At 50.0% G+C, this 24,885-nt stretch overlaps 12 protein-coding genes across 12 annotated transcripts; 3 read left to right on the plus strand and 9 right to left on the minus strand.

The window, feature by feature from the left end:
• Positions 1-594: 594 nt before the first annotated feature.
• CABS01_05770 (uncharacterized protein) lies at positions 595-3,443 on the plus strand (the record flags this gene model as incomplete). Its single annotated transcript, XM_060539138.1, has 5 exons — positions 595-677; positions 733-751; positions 815-2,012; positions 2,120-2,590; positions 2,644-3,443. The coding sequence occupies 5 exons, from the start codon at positions 595-597 to the stop codon at positions 3,441-3,443; spliced, it is 2,571 nt and encodes an 856-aa protein (XP_060405400.1).
• A 1,759-nt stretch (positions 3,444-5,202) lies between these two features.
• CABS01_05771 (UMTA) lies at positions 5,203-6,834 on the minus strand (the record flags this gene model as incomplete). The annotated part of the gene is made up of 5 exons (XM_060539139.1): positions 5,203-5,326; positions 5,396-6,034; positions 6,339-6,473; positions 6,562-6,614; positions 6,727-6,834. The coding sequence occupies 5 exons, from the start codon at positions 6,832-6,834 to the stop codon at positions 5,203-5,205; spliced, it is 1,059 nt and encodes a 352-aa protein (XP_060405401.1).
• Positions 6,835-7,748: 914 nt separating this feature from the next.
• CABS01_05772 (uncharacterized protein) lies at positions 7,749-8,854 on the minus strand (the record flags this gene model as incomplete). The annotated part of the gene is made up of 2 exons (XM_060539140.1): positions 7,749-8,161; positions 8,218-8,854. The coding sequence occupies 2 exons, from the start codon at positions 8,852-8,854 to the stop codon at positions 7,749-7,751; spliced, it is 1,050 nt and encodes a 349-aa protein (XP_060405402.1).
• A 574-nt stretch (positions 8,855-9,428) lies between these two features.
• Positions 9,429-10,295, plus strand: CABS01_05773 (bacterial extracellular solute-binding protein, family 3; the record flags this gene model as incomplete). The annotated part of the gene is made up of 1 exon (XM_060539141.1): positions 9,429-10,295. The coding sequence occupies one exon, from the start codon at positions 9,429-9,431 to the stop codon at positions 10,293-10,295; it is 867 nt and encodes a 288-aa protein (XP_060405403.1).
• A 132-nt stretch (positions 10,296-10,427) lies between these two features.
• CABS01_05774 (FAD dependent oxidoreductase) lies at positions 10,428-11,627 on the minus strand (the record flags this gene model as incomplete). The annotated part of the gene is made up of 4 exons (XM_060539142.1): positions 10,428-10,500; positions 10,558-11,094; positions 11,158-11,315; positions 11,412-11,627. The coding sequence occupies 4 exons, from the start codon at positions 11,625-11,627 to the stop codon at positions 10,428-10,430; spliced, it is 984 nt and encodes a 327-aa protein (XP_060405404.1).
• Positions 11,628-12,215: 588 nt separating this feature from the next.
• Positions 12,216-12,496, minus strand: CABS01_05775 (uncharacterized protein; the record flags this gene model as incomplete). The annotated part of the gene is made up of 2 exons (XM_060539143.1): positions 12,216-12,338; positions 12,392-12,496. 2 exons carry the CDS (start codon positions 12,494-12,496, stop codon positions 12,216-12,218), a joined length of 228 nt encoding a protein of 75 aa, XP_060405405.1.
• A 1,075-nt stretch (positions 12,497-13,571) lies between these two features.
• CABS01_05776 (GDSL-like Lipase/Acylhydrolase) lies at positions 13,572-14,602 on the minus strand (the record flags this gene model as incomplete). The annotated part of the gene is made up of 2 exons (XM_060539144.1): positions 13,572-14,302; positions 14,395-14,602. 2 exons carry the CDS (start codon positions 14,600-14,602, stop codon positions 13,572-13,574), a joined length of 939 nt encoding a protein of 312 aa, XP_060405406.1.
• Positions 14,603-15,802: 1,200 nt separating this feature from the next.
• On the minus strand, positions 15,803-15,994 carry CABS01_05777 (uncharacterized protein; the record flags this gene model as incomplete). The annotated part of the gene is made up of 1 exon (XM_060539145.1): positions 15,803-15,994. One exon carries the CDS (start codon positions 15,992-15,994, stop codon positions 15,803-15,805), a length of 192 nt encoding a protein of 63 aa, XP_060405407.1.
• A 501-nt stretch (positions 15,995-16,495) lies between these two features.
• Positions 16,496-17,128, minus strand: CABS01_05778 (uncharacterized protein; the record flags this gene model as incomplete). Its single annotated transcript, XM_060539146.1, has 1 exon — positions 16,496-17,128. The coding sequence occupies one exon, from the start codon at positions 17,126-17,128 to the stop codon at positions 16,496-16,498; it is 633 nt and encodes a 210-aa protein (XP_060405408.1).
• Positions 17,129-17,688: 560 nt separating this feature from the next.
• CABS01_05779 (uncharacterized protein) lies at positions 17,689-19,621 on the minus strand (the record flags this gene model as incomplete). The annotated part of the gene is made up of 8 exons (XM_060539147.1): positions 17,689-17,835; positions 17,903-18,072; positions 18,145-18,645; positions 18,707-18,865; positions 18,939-19,095; positions 19,153-19,171; positions 19,228-19,398; positions 19,458-19,621. The coding sequence occupies 8 exons, from the start codon at positions 19,619-19,621 to the stop codon at positions 17,689-17,691; spliced, it is 1,488 nt and encodes a 495-aa protein (XP_060405409.1).
• A 606-nt stretch (positions 19,622-20,227) lies between these two features.
• Positions 20,228-22,206, plus strand: CABS01_05780 (uncharacterized protein; the record flags this gene model as incomplete). Its single annotated transcript, XM_060539148.1, has 2 exons — positions 20,228-20,483; positions 20,612-22,206. The coding sequence occupies 2 exons, from the start codon at positions 20,228-20,230 to the stop codon at positions 22,204-22,206; spliced, it is 1,851 nt and encodes a 616-aa protein (XP_060405410.1).
• Positions 22,207-22,425: 219 nt separating this feature from the next.
• CABS01_05781 (uncharacterized protein) lies at positions 22,426-24,200 on the minus strand (the record flags this gene model as incomplete). Its single annotated transcript, XM_060539149.1, has 4 exons — positions 22,426-22,498; positions 22,552-22,782; positions 22,859-22,906; positions 22,966-24,200. 4 exons carry the CDS (start codon positions 24,198-24,200, stop codon positions 22,426-22,428), a joined length of 1,587 nt encoding a protein of 528 aa, XP_060405411.1.
• Positions 24,201-24,885: the final 685 nt, after the last annotated feature.

Raw genomic sequence — 24,885 nt, forward strand, 5'->3', positions numbered from 1 at the left:
TTCTTACAGAGAAGGCAATAAGGCAAATTAGGATGGCCACCAGCGACGTAACTGAACGGATACCCACCCCCGACCCTCCATCCGGGCTGGAGGATGGTTGTGCTGCGCAGAGTTCGCAAAAAAACTTGACTTCAGACGAAGTACAAGCGAGGTCTCCTGTCAAGTCGGAGCAGCAGGACGAAGACACGACCACTAGCGTATAGTATGCCTCTGACTATTTGCATAGTTCTCTTGAAGCCAGATGAATAACATGGTGCTTGTTTTTTCCTTTCTAGCTCTGAATCCATAGTCGAAGACCCTGACCTTTGGCTGTGCGAAATTGAGAGACTTTCGATGGATGACTGGCGAGAAGAAGGCGATGTCAGGAACACCAATCCAATGCCACGATACAGTGCGCTACCACCCTGGGTTCCGCCGCCGCCGATGCCGCCACCTCCATCGCAGCCGCTTCCGAAATCTGCAGCGCAGCCAAAGCATATCATCAAAGCCTATTATCGAGAGGTTCCTGGGCTGGAATCCGGAGCATCGAGCCTTCCTCTATCTGACGAAGATTTTATTGCGTGCCATTCTGCGAAAAACCCTTTTGAGAGACCCATGAGAATCCGGATTCAGTCCGATGTTCTGCTCCGTGATCTTCAGGAGATATTCGATGTGCCACTACAGGAGAAATCGCTCATGTAAGCGACATTGTCCCAAACTCTTCTTTTGGTTCTTGACTGATTCTCAGATTAGCATGATTCCACCCTTCAAAGTGAGAGCAGTCTATTATTTCATCACTTTGACCTCGCTCCTGACGGGCTGACAAAGGCAATAGCTTCTCATACATGGATGGTCCGAAATCAAAGCACTCTTGAAAAGACTCGAGAATCAACTTACGTCCAGTACGCTCCCTACCCAGAACTCCCCCGAAGCGGGGCCTAGCGATCGTGGTCATGACTATACTGTAGCACCATCGCCTATAGAAAAAGGTAGAACTTCAAACTTCCGCAAATTGGAGCCTCTAGAGAATGCTGAAAGCCGGAAAGGCCTAGCTACCAGGGTATCTCACCTCCAATGTCTTCACAAATTCGTTCAGAGAGATCTGGCCCATCTGATCGGCTTGCGATTAAAGGTAGCAAGCGGAGTGCTCAGAACGGTAACATTTGAGGAGGTATACTACCTCTTTTCTCCAGGCGACCTGGTACTGTCTGCCTCCACCGGCGAAGAGCAGCTTTCTCAGGTCTACTCGGTTTCCGGCGGTCGTGTGAGACTCTTGAGAAAGACATACCAGGAAAGTCACTACAGACCTCCTTCTTCAACTGAAGAAGAATTCGATGTCAATACCGGAGCTGGGACTTGGACGGATGTGATCGTCGATACCTTCGTTATGATGGACAATGGAACCAATATTGGGCCAATCCAGCTCAACATCCATCTCAAGCATTTCACAGGCGAGAAGCCCATTACGCACCTTGAGGCTTATCCGATTCGCTTTCATCCCAACTCGGCGAAGATATGTGATAATTTGGAATTGAGAGGTAAGGCCTACATGCAGTGTTCGGGTCACAAGAAGTACGACGGACCGAACATGGTTCCATGGCAGGCGTTGACTACCATGTTGCCTGAGTATGATTCACCGTCGAGTTCTTGGAGGCCAGGTTTCGCGACGCAAGAACTTCTCCGGGGTGTTGAGTATATAGAGAGCGACGTTTACATTGATCTCAAGGAGTTCTACAGCGAGCAAACCTCCAGGAGTATGCCTATGAGCACGAGACACACACGGAGCTTCGACATGGGCCGGTTGCACATTAGTCCGTACAACCGCAGAGAAACTAATGAGAGCGTTATCGGCCAGCTTAATAGAGAAGTCAGCAGCGGAGATTTTGATATCGACGAGGCACGTACCGGGGCATTCCTCCTAGCGCACCGCGACGCCATGCAGCTTAGGTCCAGGAACCTTGGACTTGATCCTGCATACCTCCTGCTTCTTCCTTATCAGGTACCAGCATTTGAGTTTCGAAGCCGGCGGTGGAGTAAGCGCCCAAATTTTCTGTTTCAAAGAGAAAGAAAAGAATGGAAAAGGGTGGGGGGGGGGGGGGTTGGACTCTAAGTGGAGGTCCTCATGGCTAATGCTTTATAGTTTGGATCAGCGTCGACGGCATCGAAGAGATCGACAAAACAGAGCAGGCCCGGCAAAGTGGCTGGAATGATTTGGTCATTCCAGAAGAGTATAGACGTCTGCTAGCATCCCTGGTCGATAATCACACGTCGAGTGTGAACGGCGAAAGGCAGAAAGCGGATCTCAAGAGCAGCCTAAGCATGCAGATCGACCTGGTAAGGGGCAAAGGCCGTGGACTGATTATCCTTCTCCACGGGCCCCCAGGATCAGGCAAGACAAGCACCGCGGAAACAATTGCTGCCTACTCAGGAAGGCCGTTGTACTCCATCACCTGTGGTGATATCGGTATTACTGCCGGGGAGGTCGAAGGACGCCTCCAATATCACACACGCCTAGCTGAGAAGTGGGGCTGCGTGCTACTCCTAGACGAGGCAGATGTATTTCTCATGCGTCGAAGCTGGGATAACATGCATCGCAATGCGCTTGTGTCTGGTATGGAAATCTAGAATCATTGCTGGTTGAAAGCACTAACAAGAATAATGCAGTCTTTCTCAGACATCTAGAATACTATTCAGGTATTCTGTTTCTTACCACCAATATTGTTGGCGTGATTGACGAGGCTTTCAAATCGCGCATCCACGTGGCTCTCCAGTATCCAAGCATTGATTTGGACTCAACTCTGAAGATTTGGTCCAATTTGTTGAGTCGGATTACTAAGGATAACGAAACGGCCGAGACCAAGATTGAGTTTGAACGTACCCGGCTTCTCGACTTTGCACGGCAACACTACCAGAAGCACGAGGCTAACGATACGACATGGAACGCACGCCAGATACGCAACGCCTTTCAGACGGCGATTGCGCTTGGGCATCACGAGCGGCTGCAGCGGATCAAGGATGAGGGACTTACTCCAGAACAAGCGTTTCTGTCTGGGGATAAGAGAATTATGGTGGTCCGTCTGACGAAGCGCAACTTCAGCACCATAGCTAAGACTGCGCGGGACTTTGAGGATTACATTATCTCCGTCCGCGGACCGGACCGGCAAGTGGCGTTCACGAGCCAGCAACGGTATGACGACTTCGGGAAGAATATCCCCAGGGCACGCAAAGACTACTCTTCACGTCAAGGGGGGCACGGAAGGACGACTGCCATAAGGGAGCAAGGCAATTTGTCATCCATAGCACGGCCTCAAAAAGGCAGGGAGGTGATGAAGAAAACTGTATTCTATGGGAGTGCCGACGATGACGAAGAGGAAAAAATACAAGTGAAAAGGAGCGGATCCGGCCGCGGAGATGAGACGCTGAATGACGACGATGATGATGACTCGGAAGGATATTCAGTTTGAGTGAGCCGTGCAGAATGAACACGTTTTATCGCTTTTACTCGGTGTTATTTGATACGAGGTAGTAATACTCGGGGAAGGACACTATCACTATTCTTGATCCTTAGTAACGTAGTTCACTCATCTATATAACTTCCAATTTACTCCTTTGGTTTAATGTAACCCAAGACCCCATTAGCCACGGAATAGCAACAGCACTTTGCTTCGCTAGTTTTCTCTGAATCCAAGTCTGCTCTTATACGTATTTTCTTTTCATCAAAGGGACCAAAGGAAGTACGCGACTAGAGTTAACGAGAGAGATTCGGACCAAAATGAGCGATCTGGGTCTACAGTAGATGAGTCGATTGCGGCCAGTGAAGCCCTTCTCATTTTCAGCAACGGGGCCCAGTCAACTCTTTTCCTACACACGGGATGGCTGCATGTAGACTATGTTGATGAGCTTTCACTTCTTACCCGTACGAGGGTACGCTCGGTTTCATCGTCGCCATCGAGGAAGCGGTCATTGCTATAAATTCTTTCGAAAGACTTGAGCTTTGAATCACGGGTATGACAGAGCCATTATGTCGATGCTTATTCACAGATGCAGCGCTTTCAAATAGACAACTTGCCCCGAACTTCGACTTGGCCGTTAATGACGTGCTTTCAAGGGAAATTTCAGAGAGGCGAACGCATATATGTAGAGGTGGACCAAAAAAAAGTCGAAGCCCCTCTTTCCGAGATCTCTTTATACTAGAAGCACATAATCCGCGTTCAGGGCCTTTGTCGCGGAGACAGGCCTCAGGGGTGTATCTACGTCACCCTGGGCGGCCTGGGATCAAAGATCACTGGCCACATGTGTTAAAGGGTGTAAAACAGTTTGGTAGTTTTCTACTGACTCCATCAACAATTTCGTGATTGGGAAATAATGCTTGAGTTCGAACTACCCTAGGTCGATGATCAATAATCTGGAGATCATTGCCGCACCAGCAAAAGGAGGGTTTGAAGATATGAATGTGGCATTTATCTTCAGTCATTACAGAACTCTGGAGAGTTGCACGGCAAGTTCAATGCATTGAGGCAGAGTGCTACGGTATAATGGTATTCAGCGGAGAGCTAGCAAAGGCATGGCACTCACAAAGAATGCTCCATGTGGGTAGTCTCAAGACCCATTCCGATCCACCACAATCTACGTTTTAGCAAAAAGATCTCAAAAGACATACAACACCCGGTATTCGCTGGTCGTCACCGACCCAACTACTGATCGGGCCCTCATCGGCTTGTCTATGGGAGAGCGGACGGGATCCCGAATTGTCCAATGGGTATGGTCGTATGTGAGGTTATCGTGAGCTGTTGCAACTCAAGTTGCATTACAGGTGAGGAGTGGACTTAGAGGCTTCTTTTGTCAACAATATCAACTCTCGTCTTGCGAACAAGTTGATAGGGTTTGTATATGACTTCTGTATCGAATATTCCATCTCTTCGGACTGGTGCTAGGTGCGACTGCCACACATCACTGGACTATTAAAGTATTTGGACGGGAGACGGCCGTAAAGTCCTCTTGGCCGCATGGAGTGAATTTTATGAATCAGCATTCCAGACTGCTCCAAGAATGTGTGTGTTATTTGTCGAGGGTCCTGAATTGCAGTGTCTAGGGTGGAGAACTGAATGCTTTCGTAATTGCACTGTCCATCCATTCCTCTAGCTGATTTATTTATTGATACATAATTACAAGCCACTACGCGTTTCACCCTCGTATTATTTCGAAAATGTCGACTTTCTCCCTTTACGATCTTTCATCGTAGGTCTTTCGCAATGAAACCAGATTCTCAACCTTCATCCAATCCATTTCCTCTAGTTCAGTCTGTATTTGTTCCACCTCATCAGGTTTACGTGCGTAGACAAGATGACTAAGGCTTGTGTTTAGCTTTCTCTGATTCAAACCAGGTATGGGGGTTATTCTCGCAATGAGGACTTACAGGTGGAAGAAGGCCTGAAGACTGGGGTCTCTGAGAGCTTGACGCATCTCAGCTACAAAGACGACGATCCTGGGATACGCCCATCCCAGGACCTCCTTGAGCAAGAATAGAGCAAATCCCTCAAGTGACTGGTCATTATAGAGCAAGTTGCACTGGCCAACTTCCTTCAGCTTTGGATCCTTAGGCCAAGCACCAATTGGGATAGAGAATCTCTTTTCCACTATGTCAACGTAGCCAATTGCGTCAAGAGCTCTGGCAATGCTGTGATTCTGGGTTTGGGCCAGCGTCTTACCAAGCTTATCAGTCGCCTCAAACATGACTTTGGCCCATTGATGAAAAATATGATCTTCGGGAATATAATCACCAAAAAACTGAGATCTTGTTGTGATATCGAATTCCTTGACCTCAATAAAGCCTCCAGGAACCAGATGGTCGAAAGCTTGCTTATACAGCGCCGGCCAGTTCTCGATGCTGGCTTCGAGATGGCGAATGTGGATGAGGTCAAAGTCCTTGGACCACGTCCATGGCTGCTCAACGTCATCAAAGTAGAACTTGCAGTTCGGAGGAACCCACGGGGGCTGGATGGGTGAGATATCTACACCAATGACCTCAGCAGATGGGAATTCGTCGGCAAAATCGCTAGGTGCGGCGGGTTATTAGCAAGGTCTGCTGCATGATTTGTTCAACCCCGACTGGGATACTCACATGGCCCAGATGCCCGTGCCAGTTCCGACATCAAGAACTTTCTATTCATCTTCTTAAAACCATACCACTGGTCGTGCGCATCAGGTTGATCAACTCACTTGTGGGCTACGACTGAGGGGTGCTAGGAACAGTCGGTCATCGAAAAACAAAGTCTCCCAATAATGACTCCACAGCAAAGACACTGAAATTAGCCGCGGTTGTCTCATGGGCGTCCAATTGTGTAATCGATTGTACTTACGCAATGTCCAATGCTTCATTTTGCGTCTCATCATTGGGGCCCCAGTAGTCTGTCTTTTGGGAAAAGGTTCGACCGTGAATGCGACGATACTCCGTGATGCTCTCGCTCAGAGACTTTGTGGAAGATGCCTGGGTACTGTAGATATCAGGTTTACTACAGTCAGTTGCCTGTATAAGATGGGGGCTTATGTCTGCACTTCTTGAAGTTCAGTTGTGGAATCTACCCCTCTTTGTTTGCTTGGGAGTCTTGGTCCTCATCGACTGCAATGTCTTTGACCTGTATCATTGCGTCAGTACGGCTATAGCTATCAATTTGATCCTACGCATGCTCGTTGTAGATACTCAATCCAGATTTGATGTCTTTGCATGGAGTAAAACGAACTACTTACGTTTTTGTTCATGTCTGTGGTTGACGCGATCTCATTCGCAGGAGTGGCACCCACCATGGCAGAGAGATCTGTCGCCTGCATTCTCTCCTCTTTAGCTGATGCGTACATGCTTGAGCTGAGGGGTTCGACGAAATGTCGAGTAAACGATCCGAAGAGCAACGAGAGAAAGGGGATGCGGGTAAAGCGTGATCAATCCTAGATGTATTGCCCCACTTGGGTGAGATGTTCCACCTTGCTTTGTTACCGATGTTTGCTTCAAAGCTATCCACTCAATACTCTCGGCGGCTCCGTCTGCCTACCTGAACGAATAGGATAAATCCTTCAAGCACCCGAAATGCATGATTTAAGCAGTTTTTGGAAGGTAATGGCCAGGTTCCATGTCCATCGAAGAACCAACAGAGCAACAGCCCCAGGACTTGTCCAATCAACGAGAGTGGAAAGTGTGACATGGGACCATAGACAGGGGGCGGGATCTGGTGTTTGCAACCAACAGACACTACGCAGAATTCTTGTACCATCAGTCGCATTGGCGTTATGAACCAATATGGCGGCATCTATTCATACTTTAAATTATGCTGTTAACAAACCTGGCCAGTACGACGCAAACAGTCTTCGTAGCACTGAAGTACATACCTGTTAACGTAGACTATGTATGGATCACAGAGGCGCTGGGTACATAGCTTGACACTGGTTAGCATGCGACCACAAGATGAGGTTGGAGAGTGAGGTCACACTATAGATCTACCTAAGAAGACACTATAATTGATGTCGAAGAACGTAGTAGATGACTTTAGCAAGCGCAGAAACACACGCTACATGGTGGCCATGCCTGCTAGCAATGTCTTCGAATTTGGCTTCATGCCTTTGCACCTTCATGTCGAGCTAAAACTTGTTGAAAAATGTATCTCCTCCTGTAGCAGATCTCTCAAATTTATGCCAAAACGTACACATCTCACAAGAGCTGTTCCTATTGCTAGTGTTCGTGACATTAGTAGAATATGAAAGATTGTACTACGTAGGTACTATCTCAAATTGTCTGATCTCTTGACATAGCAATCGTTCACGCATAGGCGAAACATGTACACCCATTGGATCCTTGGTACTGACGGAAGAGTCATGTTTGCCCATTCGCTTTGTTCCTTCAGCTTCCAATTCTCCAATCCGCTGTCAACTACTCCGAACAGCCCAGGGACTGGCGTCACATTCCAGTCTTCGACTTTTTGCAAGCCGAGTTCAGCTTGTTGATCATGCCAGCGTCCCAGCAAAAACCTCGCTTTCCAGGTAGTAAGAAGCTCTTGCTGCATTGACCCCTGCGTCGGGTCCCCATCAAGCCTCTGGAAGAAGTCTTTGGTCTCGCCATATTCTTTGGAGCCAAAGATACTGTCGAAGTTCGCGTAATCCTCTATCTGTTTACGATTTCCCACAGGAACTAAGACTGCAGTTCCGGATTAGTCTTCGCAAACAAAATCAAATGAGCTTGTGCAATCTTACCGATGCGCTCCTCACCGTTGAACCCCCAGAGTCCAGATTGTGTTGCAGCATTGATCTTAGCGTGAATGGCAATTATCTTCTGACAAACTAAGAAAGTTTCGATGCTCCAAAGAGTGCGGAAATTCTCCTGGTCGCTCAAAGGTGGGAAGAGTGTATGTAGAATTTCTCCTGTGACGCATACCGTTTGGGCGTAGTTCGCGACGAGGGATAGATATTTGAAGGGCCCCATGGGAGGACGAGCTGACCAATAGTGACCACAACCTGAATCCCAATCAAGGAATATGACATTTCTACCCGGGGAATGATCGAACCACAAGTCAACTAGTTCTCTGTTTGCGACAGTCTTTGCCTGCCATTTCTCATCTCGCGGGACTGGAAACCCCGCAACTTGTCTAGATTCACGACAGACGGCCGCGATGACTGGAGGGATAGAATTAAGCTTGTACGTCATTTGATGTGTGCACTCCTCAATTCCGTCATTTTTCGACATCGATCCATTGTAAATGTACCCTCCTTTATAAGGTTTGTTTATCTCGACAATGCGGACGTGAGGTAGACATTCATTCCAAATTGCTCGGCGAAGCTCTAGAGGGAGCTCAGGGAAGAGATGGAACTCTTGAGGCTGAATTGTTGCCATTCTTCACTCTGTCGAATTGTTGTTTTTTGATTGTAGGAAACAAGAATCCACGGAATGCAGCTGAGGTTATCAGGTTTCCTGTCAAGAGGCGGTCGCATCTAAGGAATCTACTTGTAACATTGAGGGAACCCGACAACGTGGGGAGCCCTGGTTGACTGGTGGACCCGCCACATGCCGACGCGTTGATGCATTCAAGATAATCCTAGGTCCACGGTGCCAACCCCGCCTGGCAGCAGAACAATGTTCTCTGCAATGAGTCTAAAAAGCCGCGGCAGAATATTACACAAGTCTTTACCTTACTCAAACACATTCAGATTGCGCAAGCTGCTCGACTAGCTGGGACTTGGCGGGACATGAGAGGTCCAATTGACCAATAGCAAATTACTCGCTATCGCTATCGCAATTTACACTCAAAGCCGATGATAAGAGTCTATTCCGATTTCCGAAATGAGCTTGCGGGGCCCCGGGATCGGCCCTGGACGATGACAATAAAAGTTGTGGCTATTCGCTGTTGCGTCTCATGTTCAGTCACGCCCGGTATTGAATCTTTCAGCCCGCTTGATCCTCAGTCGCAATGGTGAACGTTTGGACATCAGCGCTTCTCGGCGCTTCCATGTTGAGCGCCTACGCTCAAGCTCAACTTGGCGAAACAACACCACTTCTATCGTATGCCAATGTTACGTCTGTCCTTGACACCATCCTTGCTCGCGGATACATCAACGTCGGCACAACTGGGGACTACAAGCCTTTCACGTACCTCGTCACGAACCAAACGACCCTGCCAAACACTACAGCAATCAACACAACCTACATCGGCGCCGACATCGATGCCGCACAGTCCCTGTCCAACGCCCTTGGCCTGCCTAAGCCTCCTCGCCTCGTCGCGACGAAATGGGCAAACATCACGAGCGACTTGTCCGCTGGTAAATTCGACATTGCCATGGGTGGCGTCAGCCTGACTCTTGCAAGAGCTAAAACCGCCTTCTTCTCCACGGCGATCCAGAGAGTCGGCAAGACAGCCTGCATCCGCTGCGCCGATGCAGCCAAGTACACCGACCTCGCATCGCTCGATCAGGCTGGCGTCAAGGTTGCCGTCAACCCTGGCGGAACCAATGAGGCGTTTGACAGGGCGAATCTCAAGTCTGCAACAATTGTCCTGGTGGAGGATAACAACGCGGTTTACCAGGCTGTGCTAGACGGCACTGCTGATGCCATGATTTCCGACCTGATTGAAGTTGAGTTGCAGGTCAAGCTGCATGAGGGCGAGCTTTGTATTGCCAACCCTGACGCACCATTCAACTTCGAGGAGCTTGGATATGCGGTTCCGAGGGATATTGTATGGAAGCAGTTCGTTGATGCTTGGGTCCATGTGCAGCTAGGAAGCGGTTCTTGGAACGGTACACTCGAGAAATGGTTGAACTACAAGTGGCCCAGCGTTTAAATGCCCTGGGCTTCATGCCGGAAAAAGCAGTTATTAGTACCTAATGCCATGAATGATAATTAAATCCTGTTGTATGAATTGGAGATTTTGTTGATGCCATATTCGTAACGATTGAGAATATGTCATCTTGAACTAAAGCTTCGACGAGGGTGTCTGACTTGTTAGTTGCAATTTTGCAAGTTTCACCGCATGTGCTGCCATTCCCCTACGTTCACGTTAGCAAAGCGACATCATCATACACTGTATCTTCGTCTCAACTCACCAAGATGCCTGATATCCCGCCCCAGATGCTCCGTAATTATGTACGACCAACCCCTCATCTCTCTTCTCAACCTCGATTCTTGGTCCGCCTTTACGATTCGGTCTCAGCCCGGCGCCGTGCTTGATGATCTTCAAGTCTCCGGGCTTCCCCAGCTCTGGGGCCAGTGCGCAACAACGCTGGAGGATAGTCTTTGTCAACTCGGGATCGACCTCCTTGTCCCAGTTTCCGTCTTGACGACATCCGCCTAGAACAATGCCGCCTGCTAGAGGCCTCTGGAAGATGTAGGTGGTGTCGTTGTCTACTCTTCGAGGTGAACGGAAGTACATCCTCTTGAGGGGCTCAATCGGCTGCTCGACCAAGATGGTTTGCCCTCGAGTCGGATACATGGACTTGTCTTCCACTCCACCAAGGAAGTAGGACCCTAAGCCTGTACAGTTGAAGACCGTGGTGACATCTGAAGAGATGCGAGCCTCATTGATGTGACCAATCTTTTGACGGACCAGAATGACTTTGCTCTGTCTGCATTGCTCAAGAAGCCTATTATACCTAGTCAGGCTATCTGCGTATCACAAGATATGAGTGAAAGAATGTGTAACTTACCATTGCAAGTAGATTTGAGTGTTGATCACAAAGGTATTAGGTACATCAAGTCCAAACACGGCTTTGTCGGGCAATTCGTCCGTACGAAGTGGCACAGTGCCCCCAACCAAGTTATCGTACCACAGCTTGCCAGTTTCCACACTAAGAATGCCTGCATCCTCGATCTTTTGGTCGAAGATCATTCGCAGCGGCGAACTTTTAATTCCCGCTTCTGGTGCGCTCTTTGCAATTTTCCTAAATCGCTCAAATGCGACACGGTCGAAAGATTCGAGAAGACCATTATCGTTGGCTGAGGAGCACCAATTACCTCCGGCCCACGGCGAGCAGTAGTCGATGTTGTAGTCGCCGGGGAAGTACTCTGCTAGGATCGTGATCTTCACGGATGGAAATTCGGCTCTGAGGGTCAGTGCGGTAGTGAGACCGATGACGCCGGCACCGAGGACAACGAAGTGTTGCGCGGGAGTCATCATATCGTCGTGGCTCGGATGCTGTGAGGTTGGCGGGTGCTTGGTAAGGGTGATGTGAGGTTCACACCGCCGGGCCTGTTCGAGATCCAGTTGGCAGTGGTGTGTTGGGGTAGCTCCGGTCCGGGCCGGCAGTGTTTACGGCTGATTGATGATAAATGTCCGAAGTCGGCCTGAGCCATGGCGCAACGGGGCTGGGCCGATTGTGGAATATGTCTTGGCCACCCCAGTAGTCAGCTTGGCTACAGTATCAGCGTCAAAGTGCAACAGTCCATCCTTGGGGAACTCCAACAATAAACCGAGGCAAGTGATTTATTGCACATCCAGGAAAGTTCATTTCTCAGGCTCAACTTCCTAAGAACGGTTGCGTCGTACGCGTAGAGTAGATCACATGGCTAATGTTGGACATATCCTTGGAACATCAGTACAGGCGGCTCCATCAAGATGCAAGGATTCGAACTTGTATCACTGAGCACTTGATTCTTGAATCAGTTTTCATTCTCCAAGACCCTAAGTACAATTTAATTGTTTGCAAACGCCGCGCGCAGAAGTTCCTGCCGCTAGGACTATGTCATCATCAATAAACAGTTGCGATCACATCTTTTTTCCAGCCTTGTCCTCTCCTAATGGATTACTCTGCTGCATCCCCTCGAGGCTCACTCCTTTCTTCTGTTGCGAAGCCACGGACGGCATTGTGTTCTGGTCCCCACTGTGTCTCTAAAGATCATTCAGCCAAAGGGCATTGCTGCCAGTCCGAACTGGAGGCCTACTCTCTCTTCCTCTACCTCTGCGTCGTGTATGAAGTCATGACCGGCTTCAACGGCGTCGTCCGACAGACCGTGTTCCTTTAGCCCGTGATCTTGTCTGTTCGACATCTCGCAGTGGTTTATATTGAATGGATGATTTCTCTTGATCACACGTTGAGTTGAAATGCGATTCTTTCAATCAGAAGGCCTAGGCATTATCTGTTTCACAAAACACGCGGGTTTCCCCTCGTTTTATAATCTTCAGCGGAGTCAAGATGGCCGAACGTCATGAAGTTGTCTAAGTGAGGGGTCTACGGTTCCTCCTGCGAAGCATGTACACCACCATCAGTCAGGGCACGGTGAGAAACCCCGCATTCATCACGATAATTCATCCACTCTTAGTCAAGCCCGCAAGGATGACAGACCATCAGAATTTTCACCTACAGACGTGCAGTCGCGGGGTCAAGCTTTCCATGATGACGGTCTATGCCTGGCTGGACTGGTCCGCCAGCCAATCGTAAAGACACGCACCTAAGATTGGTTGAAGCTAAAGGCAGTCGCGGAGATGAGGAAGGGTGAGAAAGCAACTGGGCGATCGGGTCTATCGGTAGTGATCTCGAGAGCGATTAATCCTACCTTAGGTATGGAGCTTGACTATTTTACTTCCCATTGGGCGCGGTGTATGATATATCCTGGCTTACATCAGTCTTTACGCGGGTTGGGTGCATAAAAATCCGGCAGGATCTATGCGACAGACTTCAAGGTTATGACCACGATGAAGGCGCCGGTGCGAAAATAGTGAGATGAACCAAATCGACAACTTTTCTTTGTTTGGTGACTCTGTTTGATTCAATCATGAGCCTGGTAGTCACTGCACCCATGTAAAAAGATGCACGATACTGCATAGCGCCAAAAGAGCTCATTCTCGAATGCTTCGCTTCGCACTTGCTTTGCTTGGAATTCTTGTGACACAAGTACGTCGTTGGCTGAATCTAAGGGTACCTCACCTAGGTAAGTGTCATATAATTATTATGTACTTTCGAGTCCATTGGCCTCGAGTCCCACAGCTCCGTTTAGTAAAACAATCTGAGCCAGGGACTGGAAATTTTCCTTTATGCTGTAGTCTCACAGGATTTGAATTTGCCTTTATTATATAGCTTAGTTTAAGTAAATCGCTTATCCATGACTATCATATTACTTTAATTCATTGACACATTATACTGACAGTCATAATTAACTGCATCATTAGAACCATTACCCAGCTTTGGGAAGACAAGCCCATAGCGCCGCTGGTTGACAGACTCTTGCTCGCGCGCGCGGCCTCATCCTTCGATCGATCAGGGTCATCGCCTATCGGCTGAGTGACCCAGTCCTTGGGAATCTGCGCAATAAAGTCGTACCAGTAGTCACCCATCGTACGGTAACCCTCATCCGTCGGATGAATGCAATCGTCTCTCAGAATGCCGGTCCCCAAAGCCGCAAAGTCCACAGCCAGGACGTGGTGGCTGGCGTTTCTGCGCTGCTCGACAATGCCCGGGATGAGTTTCTGGTACGCGACCGTCGCGGCTTCCTGTTCGGCGCTGCATGTGTCGACGATTTGGGCGACGAGGATGGTGGCGTCGGGGCACGCGGTGATCATCTGGTCGATGAGGGTGCCCAGTCGCTCGGCGGCGGCCGCCGGGTCGTTGCCTTCGGTGGAGACTGCCGGGTTTGGGTTCATGTCGTTGGTGCCGGCGTGGAGGAGAATTATGTTGGGTCTTTGTACCAGGGATGGGCCTACGTTGTCGGCGATGTACTTGATCGTTTTCCCAGACCAAGCAGCCTGCAACTTGTCAGAATTGGGAATGTGGAAATAGGACCTATTCTGTTGACGAACATAGTATCCATCGCTCATATTTCCACCGTAGACTGTACCGGCGAAAACAACTTCGTTGGCTGTGATGATTGTCAGATATGAGGCCTTCCCAGTTCGCCTGGTTGTGGTGGAGTTCATGATTGAGCTTCTCATGCGCGGTGAGTTAACATACCAGAGAGGTCCTCATCAAGTTTGAGCCTGTAGCCATTTCCATCGCTGCTCAGATATCCCACAGTGATAGAATCACCCACAGGAAGTATCCTCAGCTTGACACCATCTTTGATAACCTGTCCCGCTGGTGTTGCCTTGTACTCAAGGGAGTCGGCAGCGAGCGTCAGCGGGGTAATTAGGGCGATGATGCTGGCGATTGAAAACCTCATCTTGAGGGCCGAGGGCTGGGTAAACGAGACGACACCATCGCGAAAGCCCTCTCAAGAGATTAGGCAGTAGTGTGCGGGTATCAGCCACTTCAAATAGTCCGACGTAGACCAAGGCAATTCTCAATCGTCAGCAACCAACCCGTAGACCGATGAGGGCGATGAACGCATCCCTCGGGCACAGCTAGCCGCGATCCACCACATCCAACCCAAATTTAAAGGGTCAATGCCAGGCACCATCTTCGCTAAGCACTGTAAGCAACGGGCTGGGCTACTTGGTGCCGTTGCATTGAGGGCGAAGTGACCGAAGGGCCCCGTTTCTCGACTCCACAGGGAATGGGACCATGCCGTGTGGTCCGGTGGTTTTCTCCTCGGTCGAGGAAGGCCATTCTCCTCTTTGGCACCCTGCGCTGCACACCACCGGCCATGTTCGCGAGTCACGAGTGAAGTCTCAACGGAACCAACGTGATCAAAGAGCGTTGAAGCCGTTGGAGGAGTTTTTGAAATGGCCCGTCAATCTCACCCTGCAGAGCCTTTGCTACGGTATCAATGGCTGCAACTGGCCGCGTGGTGGGCTGCCGGCAGTTCGCCAAGGTAGTCTAGCTCGGCTCTCTAAGGTGCCTAGGTGGCACGGGAGGCGCTGCAAAACCTCGTCATCTGGCTTCCGGTGCGAGACGACGGCGTGGCCGGGTTAGCCGGGCGCAAAGAATGGGGGGAATGTTCAAAGACGACGGAGCCTCGGACACGAGAAAGTGGAGGAAACCTCAAATGGAATGGAATCCCTTCTAGTCTTACTTGCCTGCCTGCTGGCCCCAGTAAGGCTTTTGCAAAAGTTTGCCCGCTTACCAGGCCCTTTTTGCTTTTGTCCATGAGTTCTTCGGGCCGCTCCCTTGCGCCAGCACGAACGCCATTTCTGTGCGTTCAACTTGTCAGATGGCAGCGCATGAACCCATTGACATCAGATGCCAATGCGGCGGAGGATTTTGCTACAGGATGGTCCCAGTTCTTTGAGCCACCCCAGTGCCCCTTTTTCTTTATCGATGAATTTTCCACACCAACGAAAATTTTCTTTTCTATTTTTTGACACGGAAAACACCACCAACAGGCACAACCATGCGTCCAGAATACGCAGCTGAGGGAGACGTGGATTCCAAGCAGCAACCGAATTTTAGTGTGCTAGAGGCTCCGCGTGATGGAAATATCTTAGGCATGCTGCGTTGGAACCGCCCTTGATAGCACTATTAGACGGAGACCGATGACTTCATAACTGGACGCCGTTGCTCCAAGTTCCAACCAACTTGAAAGCTTAGCCATCCCATCGCTGCCGCTGATCCCCCATAACAAGTGGGTATCATCCACCGCCATGTGCTCTGACGTCGCTAAGACTCTCTCCATTACTACATCGGCATTCTCGGCGCGTCCACTGTTTACAACGTCAGTTCGCTGTCACGTCAAGTCTGCCCCGCGCGCCATGCCCGTGATGGCTTCGGCTTTAGGTAGTGGGTTGAACTAAATGCACGTTTCTTTGTCTCTCTAGTCAGCCATCATTTCTCCTACAACATGCAACAAAAACATGATGGTCGATATCAAGAGTAAGAGGGTCTGTGGCTATCAGCCTGTGCCACCAGGCTCTGCTAGTGCCGTCAATCCTGAGATCTAGTTGCCTTGGCTGGTGAAATTATCACAATAATTTCAACTTTATGAAGGACGCGAAGACGAGGCTTCGCGACATGTGGAGAATAAAGAGAATGTATACTAAACGAACGATCTATTACAACCAGAAACCAAACCACTTTTTCAGATTCTACTTCCTAAGAGAAAACGCCATTCCAGACTCAAAGAGCTGCCGAGCCTTGAGGTATCGTGTCTCACCATGCGCATCCCTAACACATCCCACTAGTTGGAGTTATCGCTGACGTCGCCATCGTACCCCCCGTCTGTCTCTTCGTTGCATGTGTCAATGATGGCCTGCTCAGCCTCCTGGCACTGCGTCGACATCCCACACAGGATAGCAGTCACACGGTACTCACAAAGCTCGTCATCACTGCACTCGCCAACCGCGCAACAGGTCCAATCACTCGTAAAATACTTCTCCTTGGGGGGAGACTCTGTTGAGGACTCAGTGGAAGACTCAGCAGGAAAAATCCGCGGGCGGGCGTTGAATTGAGGGAAGTTACCTGGACGGTCGCTGAGGGTATGGTTCTGGGCATGGCCTGCGTTACAACATTCCTTGCATTGGACGAGGAAGCCGGCGCGCTGCGAAGCCTTACGCGAGACGGCGTGGGAAAGGCATAGCTGGAATGTGTTAGCGCTTGCCACATCGGGGCACTCATCTGGGTAGTTCGTCATGAGCGGAAGACCAAGCAGAGTGCCATTTGTGCGGTACCCCATCTGCTTTGCCTTTTCGCAGAGGTGATAAAGAGGCTCTGGCGTTGATGTGAGACGCAGCAGTGGAAGACGGATGTCGTTTTTCTCAGAGAGGCAATTCTTTGTGCAACAGACAATCAAAATCTCGGTTTCTTGACACATTTTGTTGAAGGAGGAGTTTTGGTAGTGGGGTTGCTAGTGGATCGGATTATGCCGATTATCCTGGAAGTATGGCGAGCGTGCTTGCTGTGGATGTAGACAATGATATTTGGGAGACGCTGAGAACATGAAACTTGGACACGAGGAAGGCCGAAGTATTCGCTGGATATATACGCGTTGTGAAGCCGAGTTGGGTGCTTTGATTGAGTTTAGTACCACTGGAACGAGATGGAATAGTACAAAGCTGAACATCGAGACAAACAAACCTCAAGGCGACCAAAGCCGACATAATGCAGTCAAAGACTTGACAACAATGCAAGAGAACCTGCCTACAATGCTCAAGGTTCAATGTGCCCTGAAAGGACATTTACAACTCTTGTCATCGGGCCTTAGACCCGAATAAAGAGCAAGACTCAAGAGGAACACAACAAGCTTGTATTAGGCACTAGAGAAACAGCCAGGCTCAATCAAGATATACCTGCATTTCGGGATAAGGCTACGCCATACCCGAGAAGTTGTTTGAGAATATCAAGTTAGGCTAAACCAGTTGTTCAAGTATCGTATTACAGCGTATACAGCCAGCCTTCCATGCCCTCATTCCTGCGGTGCCCTGCTTTTGCTGCTTTATTGCAGCGCCACAAGTAGACATCCATAATGATGATCATTGTAATGCTCACCATAGAGATCGCGAAAGTTGTCCAAATGCCGGTCTAGAATTCGAAATAGATGGTCAGAGAACAATGCGTCAAAACAGATTCCGGCAATGCATCAACTTACAGTGTAGTGAGGACTTTCTTTGGACATGAAAGCTGTGCTTGCGATAATGCCACCCAGGCCGCCTCCAATGAGACATGTTGCGCTTGAGACTGCGCGCTTTGAGTGTGAAGTAATGTTGTTTGCTTGGAAGGTAAGCACGCCAGGGACGCAAAACTGAAGAAACCCAATACCTATAGTAAGTAGAAGTAAAGTTAGTCATAGTACCTTGTACAATCACCTACAGCTCATACAAACAAACATACCAAGGAAAGCTCCAAAGTAGCGAGCACCATTAGCTTTGCCGTATACGGTGATCAACATGCCAACAGCAGTTAAAGCTTGATGGACTGCAATGATTGGCCCTCGAATCTTGTACTTGTCTCCAAGATAGCCGGAGATGTAGGCCACGATCGCTGCTAGAACGTAGGGAGGCGCAGAAAGAAGTTGCGCCTGGGTGCTGCTGAAGCCCATGCCATTACGAAGAATAATTGGGAGAAAGTAGGAGTAAGCGTATCCAGGAAGTGTCGAAGCCATGAGATTGAACGCCCAAAAGTACAGCCTCCAGTCCTTGAGGTGATGCAGAATCTTGGCCAGATTAATGTGGTCCTCCTCGGCATCGCCGCGATCTTGATTGATACGGGCAATGACGAACTCTTGCTCCGCCGGCTTCAGGAACTTGCCGGCCTGTGTCGGAAAGTCGATGATGATGAACCAGCCCAGAGCACACACAACCACGGTAATTGCGCCCTCGATGATGAAGATCCCTGTTATATTTGATGAGCACGATATTGCAATTTCAAAAGACTTGTCAAGATCTCGACTTACAGCTCCAGCCGTTCAGTCCACTCTTTCCACGGAGAAGAGTCAGGACATATGCAAAGATTGCAGAGAAACCGCTAGCAAGGACAGAAAGGATCCAAAAACCAGAAAGTCTTTTCCCCACTTCAAAGCGTGTATACCAGCAAGTAATCAAATAGGTGCAACCTGTTGAACTTTCAATGTTAAAATCTGTTTCAACCAAGACCTGGTGTCAAACCCTGACGGACGGTGACCGTACCTGGTAGAAAGCCTGCTTCCAATATTCCCAAAAGAGCTCGACAGACTGCCATAGCACCCCAGCTCTTGGTGAAGCCCATTCCGATCAGGACCACGCCAAAGCCTACACCGAGGAACGAAAGCCAGTTTGCGGGTCCTGCCTTTGGCAATACGAGATTCTGTTACAACGGTCAGCTAAAGTCTCCATCACAATTGAAACCACACCAGGGTCGTACACTGGGTATTTCGAAGAGACTAGTGAATTCGTCAGCATTCTTTGATCACTGCTGGGACATCTTGAAGGGACGGACATATATGCAACAAAGAATACCATCACAATGACAGTGTATCTATTTCCCACAGCCAGCCCCAGATCTTCCTGCATGCCCGCAACCAAGGCAAGGCCGAGATTCGTTCGATCGATGAGGGAAATCGAGTACATTATGCCTAGAATCGGAAGTAGACGAATATCGATGCGACGGCTGAGTTCGTAGTTAGCATTTTTTTTAGTTGCGTACGATGGACCCGTCAGGTAACTTACATGACTTTCTTCTGCTCGGCCTCGGTGAGTCCACAGATCTGGCCGACATCTCGTCCCTTCACATCCTCCACGTGAGTTGAATCATGAGTCTTTTCGTCAATGGTACGAGTGCCGAACTCTTCATCTCCTTGGTGAAGGTCGCCAGAGGCTCTTCGTTGCTCCATTCTGATTGATATTTTCCTGATGAGTTGAGGTTGTAAGCAGATGAAGCAAGACACCCAAGTTCTGCTACAGCTCAAATCCGAGATCCATTGTACAAGACATGCTGATCATTCTCTTAAGTATTCGCAGGGGTCTTCACCAGGAGTCATCGCCAAGACAGACATATCCATCAGAATGCGATGGTGACCTGTTTCCATCAACCACCATGGGCCTAATCCAGGCCGAAGCAAGCCTCAAAGCAAGCCTCCATTTCGCTTGACACCTAGCAGCTCCGAGAGAAAGGTTGGATGCGGGGTAATCCGGGGTAGTGCGGGGGACGTGGTCGCTTCCTGCACAACTAGCATCAAATCCGGACTCCCAGAACGTGCCTTGCGAGATGCAAAGTCTCATAAGCAGTCTGATGATTCGCTGAACACCAATCATGAGAGTGGAGGGGGAGCGACGCCACTGAGTCAGGGCGCTAGAGTCAGAGTCGCAGACTCTCGGACCATGTGTCAGTAGCTCAACCTCCGCTCATCAACCGCACCTAAGCAACCGCTAGCTCAACGCCAGCCAAGAGTTGGTTATCCCTTTCCTCGGGAGAAGAGACCCGGCATTCTGGCTCGCGAATGATGATGGCTTCAATACAGAAATCTAGCCCTTGGGCTGGTATGATTACGTGGTTAGTATGGGGTGCTGCATCGCAACCATTTGCTCTCGCAGCTGAGCACCACACCAACACTTTCCGAAAGTGCATGGGAGACTTGGGAGACTCCGGCTCGAATGGAAAACTGGGGAGCTCGCTTGGCATAGATGGTAAGATCCCCGCAGTGTTACCCAGCTCCACGAGGCAACTCGTTTGCACTTCCCCTCGCATGCACTTGCGTTGATGAAATCTACGGGGCAATGAGTGTGGGAAATGGTTTATAAAGGTAGTAAGATGATGGCTGTTTGTCTCGAGAGGAGTCGGAATGAGAACCTTCCCCCAGTTGATATCCACTCTTGACCATTAGTGTTTCTATTCATCATGACAGTCTGGCTTTTGTTGATGACATGGATCTTAGGTCAAAGGGTTCTGGGTCTGCCTTCCAAAGGCTGTGTTGATCCTCAACCGCTGACTTGCGACAAACTCGAGATACCGCCAATTGACGGCTTTAATGTCATAGTCACCGAGAGCAACGAGGTCCGCGACTATGTTTTACCTACTGACCCAACGTCGAAATTCGACTTTTGCAACTTTACTCTAGCACTCAATCACCATGGCGCAGACGACGTTGTGTTTGTGAGCATTTGGCTACCCTCTGAAGATACCTGGAACGGACGCTTTCTCGCCACTGGTGGTGGCGGTCTTGCTGCGGGTACCTTTGCCTCAGCTCTTGCTGGTCCCGTCTCCAAGGGATTTGCTGCTGCCTCGACGGATGCCGGGCTAAGGCTGAATCACACGATTGACGCGAACTCTGGTCAATGGGCTCTCAGAGCCAACGGCAGTATCAACGAGCCATTGATCGAAAACTTTGCCACGCGGTCCATCCATGAGATGGCACTTATCGGCAAAGAGGCAGTCAAGGCATTCTACGGTACCAAACCCCACCACTCTTACTACAGCGGCTGCTCCCAGGGTGGACGACAGGGCTACTTCGCTGCTCAATACGATCCGTATGACTTCGATGGTGTCCTGGCCAATGCCCCAGCCATCAACACACCTCAATTATCCCCTGCGGACTTTTGGCCATCGGTGGTCATGGGCAACATTGCCGCACCACCACAGTGCGTTTTCCTGGAGTACCAAAAGGCAATCATTGCGGAGTGCGATCCACAGGATAGCGCAAAAGATGGCCTCATCTCAGCGCCCGAGAAGTGTCATTTTGATACCAGCCAACTCATTGGGCAGAGCATCAACTGTACTGATACTGGTGGACCTGTCGTGATAACGGAGGACTTTGCCAAGGTCATTGCGAAAACACTTGAAGGCTCAAGGACTACAACAGGCAACTTCTTGTGGTATGGAAATCCACCAGGCGCGCCCTTCACCGGCCTCGCCAACACGAAGACGGTTGATGGTGTCACCGTGCCGGTGCCATTCGCCGCGGCCGAAGCATGGATGCGATATTTCGTAGCACAGGACCCGGATCTCGACACCGCATCTCTCACGTTCGCAGAGTTTGAGGATATCTTCAACGAGTCTGTGGCAAAGTACACGAAGCCTTTTGGATCCGATGATTTCGATCTCACGGAGTTCAAGCAAGCGGGCGGGAAGCTGTTGACTTGGCATGGCATGGGTGATCCGCTCATCACCCATCTCGGGACGACACTTTTCTGGGACAGACTTGAAGAGAGGGTGGGTGGCGTGGAATCTCTGAAGAGCTTCTATCGGCTGTTCTTGGCGCCGGGGGCGGGACATTGCGGTGGTGGGTACGGCCCCGTTCCCGTTGAGCCGCTCTCTGTTCTCATCGACTGGGTTGAAACTGGCAAGGCCCCAGATACTTTGTTTGCTGTGACGACGCAGGATGGTATTAACACGACTCGGAACCTGTGTCCTTACCCCCAGTCTATCAAGTACAAAGGAAGCGGAGACGTGAAGGATGCCATGAGCTTCACATGCGAGTGAAAGGTGAGGACTCATGGTGAGCGAGGGGCGGCAAATCTCGACTATGGGTACAGTTCCCGCATGTCTGTGGTAGACTGTTCTTGTGTACTAAGTAATTCACATCGGCTAACGGGAACACTGAAATCTACTTATGTGCCTGAAGGATTTGAGAGTAGAAAGTCACCTGCTGGCCAGTTTTGTACTGTTGCCAGGCTCAGCATGTCCATGTCAGAATTCCTTCTACTTCGCGGAGAGCTTCCAGTCTCTAGTTCTTTGACCCTTCCACTTTGTCGTAGCCTGCTCTCTCGAGCATCTTTCCAAGTTAAAAGTCTTGGCACTTCTTGATATGCTGGGATGTCGGCATACATCTCCGGGAAGTGGTTGAAAAAGTCTGACGACATGGTCCAGGAGTTGATGTCACGGATCCTGTCTTCGAACTCTGGGGCCACACAGTATCGTCTTGTCTCGATGTTTCGCCGGTAGCAATCGCGGAACTCAAAAGGCCACATGATTCGGAAGCTGCTTGCGAATACCTCCCAGAACAGGTTCGAACAGTACTGATGTTGTGAAAACACAAAGCGCTCTCGAACACCTGGCCTATTTTAGGAAGCGGGGAAAAGGTAAGTAACTTTTAATCGATGGAAATTCAATCATTGACAGAAGCAGGACTTACCAGACGAAGAAGTCTATTGCAGAAGAGTGAGGTAGTGATTGAGATGGTCTTTAGATATTTGTCAGAGCATTTTTCACAAGAACAATCGGCCGAATCCACCGGCTTACCTGCTGAGATACCATGCTGGTAACTTGGCGCATTGTTCGACTGTGGGCTCGGCTTGGTATCGGAGGAGGCGGTGCATGAGTCTCAGGATAGCAAGCCGTTCGGTATCCGGGCAGTTTCTGAACTGGAGCGTATCGGTCTGACGGAGTCTTCTCCACAAGGGCGGTAGTTTCCCTGATCTTTCGACGGCATCCCATCCTTCCAAGATGACGCGGACCGGAATGTCGTCGCTCATCTCGTCCTCCATAGCCAGAACACTCCTGGATAGCATTTCGCTGGCGCCAAGAGCTTCGTTTGCGGATCTCCATAAACTTGTTGTCGATAAGCCCGGGCTTTGAGGATCTTGTCTTGATCCTAAACACTCACAGGCACTATCTGGCTCCGGCACGATCACACCATCGCCTTGATGTCGAGGCGGAGGGGAGTCGGGTAGACATTCCAGATTAGGGTTCCCTGCCAGGGTGAGGCTAGGTGGAGCGGGAACTCTGTTGGCCAGTTCCGTCTCTGTCGCAAGAGTATGACCGGTTACGTCAGATACTGGGAGTCCCCAACTTATGGCGGAGATGCCAGGGGTGAAGACGTCTAAGGGCATATCTTCGACCTCAATGTCAAAAGCGTTTGAACTCTCATGAGCGCCCGGCCACGGCTGACAGTTAGAAGCCGTAGCCTCAGGTTGTGATGCTCGGTCCTGCAAAGTATCGGCACGTTCGCCTTCTCGGTGGACTTGAATGGTTGTCTCAAGTGAGGAGAGTGTTTTCGACAGGGTGTCTCTTTGTCTCGTCATGTCAGACAGCTGGTTCATCAAGCTGGCGATCTTTGCGCTCTGCTCTTGCTCGCTCATAGCCTGGATAGTCGCTTCTAGGTAGGCAATGCGATTCTTGTTCCGTTCTCGGGCAGCTCGCTGTGCACGTCGGTCCAATTCCCTCTTCTTCGCGCGACGAGACGCGGCGTCGTCGGCCGCAGGAATGGGTGTCGCCGAGCTTATCTGTTGCGTTGCCATCGCTACTTGCTGCCACGGTGGCTGGAGGTGCTGTTCACGATGCGTCTGTTGCAATATTGCAATGGTTACAATGGGACGAAGGTGGTTGGACGACGCAGAAGCAGCCTTGGACTCAATTTGGGGGCCATCCGGATTGCGGGGAACCGGGCTTACGGGGCCACCCTGAATCCGGGGGAGCAACAGCAGAATGCGGGGGACCCCGGCAAGCATGTAGTCTTTGTTAGTCATCACACACATTGTGAGAGTTGTTTTGAGCACGAGAAGGGCTATCAATAAGCTAGTGTTGTGGAATTGGCCGATCTGTATCTACGAGATGGCCTTTCTCTTGGCGCAGGGCTTGAACCCAACATCAGTCGACACTAGTGTCAATGGTGTCAATCAAATGGGTTAGAGCATTTGAACAGGAAAGCAGAGGCTGGAAACACTCTACAGATTTATGTTCCTTGGCTCAGACCAGGACCAGGAACAACGGCGTCAACGGCAACACCATGATTCGCAAGAGACTTCCTGAGGGAAAAGTCGGAGGCCGGAGGGTTTTTCGTCGACACCAAAAAGCACCTTACGTTACGTGTCGGATTATGCCAGAGCATTTCTTACAGGGCATACCCCAAATGACGTTTCGTGGTTGATGGTGAGACTTTTGCCTCTTCAGCTCCAGGCGGAAGGTGTCCTAGGTATGCCCATGAACCCGATCTCAAGGATGCTTGCGTGTAATTTGACTTCAGATGTTCGGACGTCTGTGAGCCTGTCAGTGTCACTGTAGAGGCGAAACCAAAATCCAAGCATGTGGTGTTCGCCCGCATTTATTTTAAGCTTCAGGGCCGCGAGTGATCGCGCAGATAAGAACTCTATTGTGATGCATTTACAATCTTGATTAGCAGTTGTTCATTCCTCTTTATTCAGAGCTTCGTCACCCCCCGCC

The sequence above is a fragment of the Colletotrichum abscissum genome (genome assembly GCF_030869225.1).
Source record: "Colletotrichum abscissum strain IMI 504890 chromosome Unknown Scaffold_11.1, whole genome shotgun sequence".
Classification (NCBI taxonomy): Eukaryota; Fungi; Ascomycota; class Sordariomycetes; order Glomerellales; family Glomerellaceae; genus Colletotrichum; species Colletotrichum abscissum.